This window comes from Panulirus ornatus, chromosome 20 (genome assembly GCF_036320965.1).
Source record: "Panulirus ornatus isolate Po-2019 chromosome 20, ASM3632096v1, whole genome shotgun sequence".
Classification (NCBI taxonomy): Eukaryota; Metazoa; Arthropoda; class Malacostraca; order Decapoda; family Palinuridae; genus Panulirus; species Panulirus ornatus.
Genome location: NC_092243.1, coordinates 39,920,791 through 39,934,164, shown reverse-complemented (window position 1 = coordinate 39,934,164; position 13,374 = coordinate 39,920,791). Strand labels below are relative to the sequence as shown.

The 13,374-nt window shown below is 42.3% G+C and overlaps 2 protein-coding genes across 7 annotated transcripts in view; one reads left to right on the top strand and one right to left on the bottom strand.

Moving 5' to 3' along the window:
- The window catches only part of PH4alphaEFB (prolyl 4-hydroxylase subunit alpha-1), a 208,980-nt gene that overhangs the window by 86,349 nt on the left and 109,257 nt on the right, over window positions 1-13,374 (top strand). The window lies entirely within an intron of this gene.
- The window catches only part of CDase (neutral ceramidase), a 223,570-nt gene that overhangs the window by 200,355 nt on the left and 9,841 nt on the right, over window positions 1-13,374 (bottom strand). The window contains exon 2 of one of the 2 annotated variants that reach the window (XM_071674776.1): window positions 346-490. In XM_071674776.1, the coding sequence (XP_071530877.1) occupies window positions 346-486 (141 nt within the window). In that variant the 5' untranslated portion in view covers window positions 487-490. The remainder of the gene's footprint in view (window positions 1-345; window positions 491-13,374) is intronic. The other variant, XM_071674777.1, reaches the window with a different exon arrangement.

The following is a 13,374-nucleotide window of genomic DNA, read 5'->3' as shown; positions in this document are numbered from 1 at the left end:
AGTCGTAGGTGTGAGTAAACATTATATATGTCAGACGTAGTTAGGAGTAAACATTATATTTGTCAGACGTAGTTATGAGTAAACATTGTATTTGTCAGACGTAGTTATGAGTAAACATTGTATTTGTCAGTACTTAGGAGTAAACATTGTATTTGTCAGAAGTACTTAGGAGTAAACATTGTATTTGTCAGATGTAGTTATCAGTAAACATTGTATTTGTCAGACGTAGTTAGGAGTAAACATTGTATTTGTCAGACGTAGTTATGGGTAAACATTGTATTTGTCAGACGTAGTTAGGAGTAAACATTGTATTTGTCAGACGTAGTTACGGGTAAACATACTCACCATGTTGACGCCGGCGGCGGGGCCCGTGACGTCATGGATGCCCACACCTATGTTGTATAGTGAGGGGTCAGGCCGGGGGTCTGCCACCCCACCCATCACGGTGCCCACCACACCGGCTGCTGCCAGCAACCAACGCCACATTCTGCTGAGAAACAGGCGACATCAATAGATACTTTGTTGTCAGATACAGATATTAATTAGGTGAAGACTGGGTAGTGGTGGCAGTAGTAGTGTAGATAAGGCAGGTAGTGGTGGCACAGTGTAGGTGAGGCAGGTAATGGTGGCACAGTGTAGGTGAGGCAGGTAGTGGTGGTGCCAGCAGTGTAGGTGAGGCAGGTGGTGGTGGTGGCAGCAGTGTAGGTGAGGCAGGTAGTGGTGGTGGCAGCAGTGTAGGTGAGGCAGGTGGTGGTGGTGGCAGCAGTGTAGGTGAGGCAGGTGGTGGTGGTGGCAGCAGTGTAGGTGAGGCAGGTAGTCGTGGTGGCAGCAGTGTAGGTGGGGACGCTGGTAGGTGATAATGTCGTGGAAACTGAAGGGTTAAGAAAGACAGGTCCTTTTCAGGTTAGGTGGTGGAGGGGCCAGGCGGCGGCTGGGCTGGGGTGGGATGGGAGCATGGCAGGTGTGTGGCCAAGGCTGGGAACCACGACACCCACACCCACTGATAACACGACAATCTGGCCTCGTGACGTGTCCTTTCTGACCCTGAGGTTTGTTTGCTGAGGGTGAGGGGTCATGGCGCGGGCAGAGACCCAACCGTGTGGTCATCTCTGGTGTACAGAAGACCTTCCTCATAGGTCACTGGCCCGTAAATCCCCAACAAAGAAAGAAAATAGACACACGAGAATGAGAACATAGGAATTAATCCATTGCTACATAGATCAGTATTTCCCCCATGATGAGAGATGGGGTTCAGTGAGGGAGTCGCCAGGAACCCGGGGGAAGAAGAACTGCCCTGGGCTTGAGGTTCCCAAGTATTGTCATTGTGTCGTAACGACCGCTGTCGTGTTGAAATTTGAACAGAACTCCATTCTGGTACGATGTTGTTGTCTGCACGAACGATATTATCTTTGTTGCATGATAGAGAACCATGATTCGGATCATGCTCAGGCCTTGCACACACACACACACACACACACACACACATATATATATATATATATATATATATATATATATACATACGAACATAGTGCATATGAACGCGTACTTTCATGGAACATACAAACCTCCAACAGCCAGGATCGAACCCGGGACCCCTGTGCACGAGGCGGGAATGCTGACCGCTAGGCTATGGGCCAGGCTAATAGAAAATAACTATTCGAATGCTATGTACTCGAATACCCTTCTCACGTTGATGAGCAACGGGGTCTACACCGGTCATTTCCCAACAGGCGCACATAGCCAGCAGATAGCATTTTACCGAACCTGTGTATACGAATAAAGTGCATAGGAACGCGCACCTTCGTATATATATATATATATATATATATATATATATATATATATATATATATATATATATATATATATATCATTGTTGGAACCACTATTCCTTCAAACATAGCCATTTTTGCTTTCCGAGATAATGTTCTCGACTTCCACACATTCTTCAAGGATCCCAGGATTTTCGCCTCCTCCCCCACCCTATGATTCACTTCCGCTTCCATGGTTCCATCCGCTGCCAGATCCACTCCCACATATCTAAAACACTTCACTTCCTCCAGTTTTTCTCCATTCAAACTTACCTCCCAATTGACTTGACCCTCAACCCTACTGTACCTAATAACCTTGCTCTTATTCACATTTACTCTTAACTTTCTTCTTTCACGCACTTTACCAAACTCAGTCACCACCTTCTGCAGTTTCTCGCATCAATCAGCCACCAGCGCTGTATCATCATTGAACAACAACTGACTCACTTCCCAAGCTCTCTCATCCCCAACAGACTTCATACTTGCCCCTCTTTCCAAAACTCTTGCATTCACCTCCCTAACAACCCCATCCATAAACAAATTAAACAACCATGGAGACATCACACACCCCTGCCGCAAACCTACATTCACTGAGAACCAATCACTTTCCTCTCTTCCTACACGTACACATGCCTTACATCCTCGATAAAAACTTTTCACTGCTTCTAACAACTTGCCTCCCACACCATATATTCTTAGTACCTTCCACAGAGCATCTCTGTCAACTCTATCATATGCCCTCTCCAGATCCATAAATGCTACATACAAATCCATTTGCTTTTCTAAGTATTTCTCACATACATTCTTCAAAGCAAACTCCTGATCCACACATCCTCTACCACTTCTGAAACCACACTGCTCTTCCCGAATCTGATGCTGTGTACATGCCTTCACCCTCTCAATCAATACTCTCCCATATAATTTACCAGGAATACTCAAGAAACGTATACCTCTGTAATTTGAGCACTCACTCTTATCCCCTTTGCCTTTGTACAATGGCACTATGCAGGCATTCCGCCAATCCTCAGGCACCTCACCATGAATCATACATACATTAAATAACCTTACCAACCAGTCAACAATACAGTCACCCATTTTTTTTTTTAAATTCCACTGCAATACCATCCAAACCTGCTGCCTTGCCGGCTTTCATCTTCCGCAAAGCTTTTAGTACCTCTTCTCTGTTTACCAAATCATTTTCCCTAACCCTCTCACTTTGCACACCACCTCGACCAAAACACCCTAGATCTGCCACTCTATCATCAAACACATTCAACAAACCTTCAAAATACTCACTCCATCTCCTTCTCACATCACCACTACTTGTTATCACCTCCCCATTTGCGCCCTTCACTGAAGTTCCCATTTGCTCCCTTGTCTTACGCACTTTATTTACCTCCTTCCAGAACATCTTTTTATTCTTCCTAAAATTTAATGATACTCTCTCACCCCAACTCTCATTTGCCCCCTTTTTCACCTCTTGCACCTTTCTCTTGACCTCCTGTCTCTTTCTTTTATACATTTCCCACTCAATTGCATTTTTTCCCTGCAAAAATCGTCCAAATGCCTCTCTCTTCTCTTTTACTAATAATCTTACTTCTTCATCCCACCATTCACTACCCTTTCTAATCAACCCACCTACCACACTTCTCATGCCACAAGCATCCTGGTTCAGTCCATTGATAGCACGTCGACCCCGGTATACCACATCGTTCCAAGTCACTCTGTTCCTTGCACGCCTTTCACCCTCCTGTATGTTCAGGCCCCGATCGCTCAGAATCTTTTTCACTCCATGCTTCCACCTCCAATTTGGTCTTCCACTTCACGTTCCCTCCATCTCTGACACATATATCCTCTTTGTCAATCTTTCCTCACTCATTCTCTCCATGTGACCAAACTATTTCAATACACCCTCGTCTGCTCTTTCAGTCACACTCTTTTTATTACCACACATCTCTCTTACCCATTCATTACCTACTCAATCAAACCACCTCACACCACATATTGTCCTCAAATATCTCGTTTCCAACACATCCACCCTCCTCCGCACACCCCTATCTATCGCCCATGCCTCACAGCCGTATAACATTGTCGGAACCACTGTTCCTTCAAACATACCCATTTTTGCTTTCGGAGATAACGTTCTCGCCTTCCACACATTCTTCAACGCTCCCAGATCCTTCGCTTCTTCCCCCACCCTGTGACTCACTTCCGCTTCCATGGTTCCATCCGCTGCCAAATCCGCTCCCAGATATCTAAAACACTTCACGTCCTCCAATTATTCTCCATTCAAACTTACCTCCCAGTTGACTTGTCCCTCAACCCTACTGAACCTAACAACCTTGCTCTTATTCACATTCACTCTTGGCTTTCTTCTTTTACACACTTTACCAAACTTAGTCACTAGCTTCTGCAGTTTCTTACCCGAATCAGCCACCAGCGCTGTATCATCAGCGAACAGCAACTGACTCGCTTCCCAAGCCCTCTCATCCCCAACAGACAGCGTACATGCCCCTCCAAAACTCTTGCATTCATCTCCCTAACAACCCCATCCATAAACAAATTAAACAACCATGGAGACATCACGCACCCCTTCCGCAGACCGACATTCACTGAGAACCAATCACTTTCCTCTCTTCCTACGTTGCATACATGCCTTACATCCTCGATAAAAGCTTTTCACTGCTTCTAGCAGCTTACCTCCCACACCATATATTCTTAATACCTTCCACAGAGCATCTCTATCAACTCTATCATATGCCTTCTCCAGATCCATAAATGCTACATACAAATCCATCTGTTTTTCTAAGTATTTCTCATACATTCTTCAAATCAAACACCTGATCCACACGTCCTCTACCACTTCTGAAACCACACTGCTCCTCCCCAGTCTGATGCTCTGTACATGCCTTGACCCTCTCAGTCAATACCCTCCCATATAATTTCCCAGGAGTACTCAACAAACTTATTCCTCTAATTTGAACACTCACTTTTATCCTCTTTGCCTTTGTACAATGGCACTATACATGCATTCCACCAATCCTCAGGCACTTCACCATGAACCATACATACATTGAGTGTCCTCACCAACCAGTCAACAATACAGTCGCCTCCTTTTTTAACAAATTCCACAGCAATACCATCCAAACCCGCCGCCTTGCCGGCTTTCATCTTTCGCAAAGCTTTCACTACCTCTTCTCTGTTTACCAAATCATTCTTGCCTTTCATACTTGATATCCGTTTCCTAACTGTCATGCGCAGTGCACTGAAACCACAGCCCCTGTCAAGGCCCCACAGACCTTTCCATGGTTTCCCCCGGCCGCTTCACATGCCTTGCTTCAGTCCAGTGACAGCACGTCGACCCCTGTAAACAACATAGTTCCAGCCCACGTATCCCTTGTACGCCTTTTACCCTCGTGCATGTTCAGGTTCCAATCAGTCAAAATATTTTTAATCCAACCTTCCACCTCCAATTTGGTCTCCCCGTTCTCCTTCTTCCCTCCTCTTCTGACATTTATATCTCGTTTGTCAACCTTTCCTCGCTCATTCTCTCCATATTTTCAAAAGATTTCAGCACACCCTCTTCAGCTCTCTCAGTCATACTCCTCTTATTACCACACATCTCTTACCCTTTCATCACTTACTCGATCAAACCACCTCACACCACATATTGTCCTCAAACATTTAATTTCCAACACTTTCACCCTCCTCACTACAGACTTATCTATAGCTCATGCCTCGCATCCACACAACATTTCTAGGACTACTTTCTCTTCAGATATACTTATTGTTGCCTTCCCAGCTAAAGACGTCTCTTCACACATTCTTCAGTGATTTCAGAACCTTCGCCCATTCCACTCGCATTATGATTCACTTCCTCTTCTATGGTTTTATTTGCTGCTCTGTCCAAAATTTCTCTATTCAATCCCGTACCCCAACCAACATGTCCCCCTTCCATGCTGAACCTAATAACCTTGCTCTTATTGGCACATATACTATCAATTTATACTTTCACACACTTTTTTAAACTTTTTCACCAACTTCTGCAGTTTCTCACTTGAATCTGCTGCCAGTGCTGTATCATCAGCGAACAACAACTGACTCGCTTCCCAGGCCACACTTCTCCCCGACAGATTGCATAATCGCTTTTATCTCCAAGGCTCTTAAATTTACCTCCCTAACCACCCCATTCATAAACATATCTAACAGTCATAGTGACATCACACACTCCTACCGCAGACCAACTTTGAAACCACTCGCTCCCCTCTCTTCCTGCTCGTGCATACGACATACATTCATGATAAAAGTTTTCACTGCTTCTATCAGCTGTTCTGCCATACCTTTTATTTTTTTGACCTTCCACAAATCATCTCTGTCAACCATATCATATGCCTTCTCCAGATCCATAGATGCCTCATGCAAATCCATCTGTTTATTTAAGTATTTCTCGCACATTCTTCAAAGTAAACACCTGATCCACACATCCTCTACTACCTGTAAAACCATATTGTTCCTCCCCAGTCTGAGGGAATGTACCTACCTTCATTCTCGCCATCACCATTCTTCCATATAACGAACCCGGTACCCATAACAGACTTACACTTCTGTTGTTTGAACACTCGCCTTTGTCTCTCTTGCCTTTATACATTGGCACTATGCATGCATTTCGTCAATCCTCAGGTACTTCACCGTGATCCATACATAGACTGAAAATCCTTACCAACCAGCTAATAACATAGTCGCCATCTTTTTCAGTAAATTCACCTACCCGACAGTCCAATGCAGCCACCATGCCACATTTCATCTTAGGCAAGACTTTCACCACCTCTTCTGTCTTCCCCAAAACACTAGTATTCGATTAATAGTAATAACATATCCCTCGTCTCACAGTCATGTGCACCGTGGTCGAAACAAGTGAAATCCCATCCTGCTTACTTGACCAGTAGTTAGCAATGTGACTCGCACCGCTACACATTATATTGTCAACAGTCTGATCATATCACTGAGAAAGAGATTACAACTGGAGTGGATGCCATTTATGCCGTATAGTTCACAGGAGAAGCACTGTCCGTGTGAGACAAGAAGGAAGCAGTTCCCTGTCAGGTTGACTGCGAATAACATAAGTGAAGGACAGACGCTAGAGAGCACGCACCTGTATTTGCTGACAACTTGGTTATCTCCCGGGCAGCTCAGGAGTTGGCATAATGTCACACATCCAGTTTCTTGCGGCGACCACCCACTACAATGACTGCCCACCTTTTTGTGTTAGCTGAGGCAGCACAGGCAACTGACGCCCTAGTCAAGGCCATTTCATTAAAGCTGTATATATATATATATATATATATATATATATATATATATATATATATATATATGTATATATATATAGAACATACAAACCTCCAACAGCCAGGATCGAACCCGGGACCCCTGTGCTAGAGGCAGGAATGCTAACAGCTAGGCTATGGGCCTGGCTAATAGGAAACAACTATTCGAATACAAAGTAGTCGAATACCCTTCGTCTCACAATGGTGAGCAACGGGGTCTATACCGGTTATTTCCCAGACTTTCCCTTAACACTTTCGTGTAATAATCACATCATCAGGGGAGACACAAGAGAGAAATATAACAGTCTGTTGATATACAACGAAAAGACGTAGCTAGGACGCCATTTGGTAAACATGTGATTGTCCAAGACAGACAACGAGCGTATCATAAACGTATTATGTGACCAAGAAGGTGAATTGTTTACAAATCTTATCAACAATAAAGTTATCCAATATGTATAGACTTTCACCAATATTAAGGTTATAATTCTTTGAATATTCTATAATAGAAGATTCAATGATATTTCTCGTGGTACTGGAGTTAGAGTGAATAACTGAGATGGCATTAGTCCAGTCAGTATGATGATCATAGTTTTTAACGTGATTAAACAATGCATTTGATTGTTGTCCCGTTCTTATACTATATTTATGTTACTTAAGTCTAACAGAAAGATCCTTACCAGTCTGCCCAACATAAACCATATCACTATTTCGACATGGCACTTTATAGATGCACCCACGAGAATTTTCTGGTGAGTTCGTGATTAAGATATTCTTTATAGTATTATTGTTGGTGAAGGCAACATTTATATTAAAGGATGTTGGGCAGAATGGTAGGGATCTTTCTGTTAGACTTAAGCAACATAAATGTAGTATAAGATGAGGACAAGAATCAAATGCCTTGTGTAATCACATTAAAAACCATGATCATTGTATTGACTGGACTAATGCCACCTCAGTTATTGACTCTAACTCCAGTACCACGAGAAATATCATTGAATCTTTTATTATTAAATACACAAGGAATTATAACCTTAATGTTAGTGAAGGTCTATACAAATTGGATAAATTTATTGTTGATAAAATTTGTAAACAATTCACCTTGTCCACATAATACGTTTATGATACGCTCGTTGTGTCTTGGACAATCACTTGTTTTACCAAATGGCGTCCAAGCTACGTCTCTTCGTTGTATATCAACTGAGTTATAATTCTTTCTTGTATCTCCCCGTATACATATATATATATATATATATATATATATATATATATATATATATATATATATATATATATATATATATATCCCAGGAGTACTCAATAAACTTATACCTCTGTAATTTAAACACTCGCCTTTGTCCCCTTTGCCTTTGTACAATAGCACGGAGTACTCTTTGTCCCCTTTGCCTTTGTACAATAGCACGGAGTACTCAATAAACTTATACCTCTGTAATTTAAACACTCGCCTTTGTCCCCTTTGCCTTTGTACAATAGCACTATACATACATTCCGCCAATCCTCAGGCACTTCACCATGAACCATACATACATTGAATATCCTCACCAACCAGTCAACAACACAGTCACCCATTTTTTCATAAATTCCACTGCAATACCATCCAAACCCTCCGCCTTGCCGGCTTTCATCTTCCGCAAAGCTTTCACTACCTCTTCTCTGTTTACCAAATCATTCTCCCTGACCTACTCACTTCGCACACCACCTCGACCAAAGCACCCTATATCTGCCACTCTATCATCTAAAACATTCAACAGACCTTCAAAATACTCACTCCATCTCCCTCTCACTTCACTACTACTTGTTATTACCTCCCCATTTGCCCCTTTCACCGATGTTCCCATTTGTTCTCTTGTCTTACGCACTTTATTTACCTCCTTCCAAAACATCTTTTTGTCTTCTCTAAAATTCAATTGATATTCTCTCGCCCCAACTCTCATTTGCCCTCTTTTTCACCTCTTGCCTCATTCTTTTATCATTTGCACTATTTCCGTGCAAAAATCTTCCAAAAGTCTTTCTCTTCTCTTTCACTAACAATCTTACTTCTTCATCCCACCACTCACTACCCTTTCTAGTCTGCCCACCTCCCACCTTTCTCATGCCACAGGCATCTTTTGTTCAAGCCATCACTGCTTCCCTAAATACATCCCATTCCTCCCCCACTCCCCTTACTTCATTTGCTCTTACCTTTTTCCTTTCTGCATTCAATCTCTCTTGATACTTCCTCACACAAGTCTCCTTTCCAAGCTCACTTCCTCTTACCACTCTCTTCACCCCAACATTCTTCTATTCTGGAAACCTCTACATATCTTCACCTTCACCTCCACAAGATATTGATCAGGCATCCCCCAGATGCACCTCTCAGCACGTTAACATCAAAAAGTCTCTCTCTCGCGCGCCTATATATGTGTCTGTCTATGTATGTGTATGTATACGTTGAAATGTATAGGTATGTACATGTGTGTGTGTGGGCGTTTATGTATATACATGTGTCTGTGAGTGGGTTGGGCCATTATTTCGTCTGTTTCCTTGCGCTACCTCGCTAACTTGGGAGACAGCGTCAAGTATAATAAAATGTATATATATATATATATATATATATATATATATATATATATATATATATATATATATATATATATATTATCCCTGGGGATAGGGGAGAAAGAATACTTTCCACGTATTTCCTGCGTGTCGTAGAAGGCAACTAAAAGGGAAGGGAGCGGGGGGCTGCAAATCCTCCCCTCTCGGGTTTTTTTTTTTTTTCTTTTAGTTTTCCAAAAGAAGGAACAGAGAAGGGGGCCAGGTGAAGATATTCCCTCAAAGGTCCAGTCCTCTGTTCTTAACGCTACCTTGCTAATGCGGGAAATTGCGAATAGTATGAAAGAAATGGGAATACCTGGTTTAAAAAGCGAGATATACATAAGTATACGTATGTAAGTAGGAGAGATGGCCAGAGAGCGTTATTGGATTGCGTGTTAATTGACAGGTGCGCGAAAGAGAGACTTTTGGATGTTAATGTGCTAAGAGGTGCAACTGGAGGGATGTCTGATCATTATCTTGTGGAGGCGAAGGTGAAGATTTGTATGGGCTTTCAGAAAAGAGGAGAGAATGTTGGGGTGAAGAGGGTGGTGAGAATAAGTGAGCTTGGGAAGGAGACTTGTGTGAGGAAGTACCAGGAGAGACTGAGTACAGAATGGAAAGAGGTGAGAACAAAGGAGATAAGGGGAGTGGGGGAGGAATGGGATGTATTTAGGGAAGCAGTGATGGCTTGCGCAAAAGATGCTTGTGGCATGAGAAGCGTGGGAGGTGGGTTGATTAGAAAGGGTAGTGAGTGGTGGGATGAAGAAGTAAGATTATTAGTGAAAGATAAGAGAGATGCATTTGGACGATTTTTGCAGGGAAAAAATGCAAATGAGTGGGAGATGTATAAAAGAAAGAGGCAGGAGATCAAGAGAAAGGTGCAAGAGGTGAAAAAGAGGGCAAATGAGAGTTGGGGTGAGAGAGTATCATTAAATTTTAGGGAGAATAAAAAGATGTTTTGGAAGGAGGTAAATAAAGTGCGTAGGACAAGGGAGCAAATGGGAACTTCAGTGAAGGGGGCTAATGGGGAGGTGATAACAAGTAGTGGTGATGTGAGAAGGAGATGGAGTGAGTATTTTGAAGGTTTGTTGAATGTGTTTGATGATAGAGTGGCAGATACAGGGTGTTTTGGTCGAGGTGGTGTGCAAAGTGAGAGGGTTTGGGAAAATGATTTGGTAAACAGAGAAGAGGTAGTAAAAGCTTTGCGGAAGATGAAAGCCGGCAAGGCAGCAGGTTTGGATGGTATTGCAGTGGAATTTGTAAAAAAAAAAAGGGGGGGGGGGTGACTGTATTGTTGACTGGTTGGTAAGGTTGTTTAATGTATGTATGATTCATGGTGAGATGCCTGAGGATTGGCGGAATGCGTGCATAGTGCCATTGTATAAAGGCAAAGGGGATAAGAGTGATTGCTCAAATTACAGAGGTATAAGTTTGTTGAGTATTCCTGGTAAATTATATGGGAGGGTATTGATTGAGAGGGTGAAGGCATGTACAGAGCATCAGATTGGGGAAGAGCAGTGTGGTTTCAGAAGAGGTAGAGGATGTGTGGATCAGGTGTTTGCTTTGAGGAATGTATGTGAGAAATACTTAGAAAAGCAAATGGATATGTATGTAGCATTTATGGATCTGGAGAAGGCATATGATAGAGTTGATAGAGATGCTCTGTGGAAGGTATTAAGAATATATGGTGTGGGAGGCAAGTTGTTAGAAGCAGTGAAAAGTTTTTATCGAGGATGTAAGGCATGTGTACGTGTAGGAAGAGAGGAAAGTGATTGGTTCTCAGTGAATGTAGGTTTGCGGCAGGGGTGTGTGATGTCTCCATGGTTGTTTAATTTGTTTATGGATGGGGTTGTTAGGGAGGTGAATGCAAGAGTTTTGGAAAGAGGGGCAAGTATGAAGTCTGTTGTGGATGAGAGAGCTTGGGAAGTGAATCAGTTGTTGTTCGCTGATGATACAGCGCTGGTGGCTGATTCGGGTGAGAAACTGCAGAAGGTGGTGACTGAGTTTGGTAAAGTGTGTGAAATAAGAAAGTTAAGAGTAAATGTGAATAAGAGCAAGGTTATTAGGTACAGTAGGGTTGATGGTCAAGTCAATTGGGAGGTAAGTTCGAATGGAGAAAAACTGAAGGAAGTAAAGTGTTTTAGATATCTGGGAGTGGATCTGGCAGCGGATGGAACCATGGAAGCGGAAGTGAATCATAGGGTGGGGGAGTGGGCGAAAGTCCTGGGAGCCTTGAAGAATGTGTGGAAGTCGAGAACATTATCTCGGAAAGCAAAAATGGGTATGTTTGAAGGAATAGTGGTCCCAACAATGTTGTATGGATGCGAGGCGTGGGCTTTGGATAGAGTTGTGCGCAGGAGGGTGGATGTGCTGGAAATGAGATGTTTGAGGAAAATATGTGGTGTGAGGTGGTTTGATCGAGTAAGTAATGTAAGGGTAAGAGAGATGTGTGGAAATAAGAAGAGCGTGGTTGAGAGAGCAGAAGAGGGTGTTTTGAAATGGTTTGGGCACGTGGAGAGAATGAGTGAGGAAAGATTTACCAAGATGATATATGTGTCAGAGGTGGAGGGAACGAGGGGAAGTGGGAGACCAAATTGTAGGTGGAAAGATGGAGTGAAAAAGATTTTGAGTGATCGGGGCCTGAACATGCAGGTGGGTGAAAGGCGGGCAAGGAATAGAGTGAATTGGATCCATGTGACATACCGGGGTCGACGTGCTGTCAATGGATTGAGTCAGGGCATGTGAAGCGTCTGGGGTAAACCATTGAAAGATGTGTGGGGCCTGGATGTGGAAAGGGAGCTGTGGTTTCGGGCATTATTGCATGACAGCTAGAAACTGAGTGTGAACGAATGGGGCCTTTGTTGTCCTATCCTAGCGCTACCTCGAACACATGAAGGGAGAGGGGGATGTTATTCCTTGTGTGGCGGGGTGGCGATGGGAATGAATAAAGGCTGACAGTGGGAATTGTGTGCGTGTGTATATATTTATATGTCTGTGTGTGTATATATATATATATATATATATATATATATATATATATATATATATATATATATATATATATATATGTGTGTACATTGAGATGTATGGGTATGTATATTTGCGTGTAGGGACGTGTATGTATATACATGTGTATGGGGGTGGGATGGGCCATTTCTTTTGTCTGTTTCCTTGCGCTTTTTTCCATGTGGCTTTTTGATTATACTAGATCACGCGCACCACTGTGACCTCTTACAATATATATATATATATATATATATATATATATATATATATATATATATATATATATATATATATATATATATATTGGAAAGGATCACAATTTTGCGCGTTATTAAGATATTCCTATGAGTGTTTCATTTTCCCACTGGGCTCATAGGAATATATATATATATATATATATATATATATATATATATATATATATATATATATATATATATATATATATATATCTCATTTTATTATACTTTGTCGCTGTCTCCCGCGTTAGCGAGGTAGTACAAGGAAACAGACGAAAGAATGGCCCAACCCACCCACATACTCATGTATATACATACACGTCCACACACGCTCATATACATACCTGTACATCTCAACGTATACATATATATACACACAGACATATACAT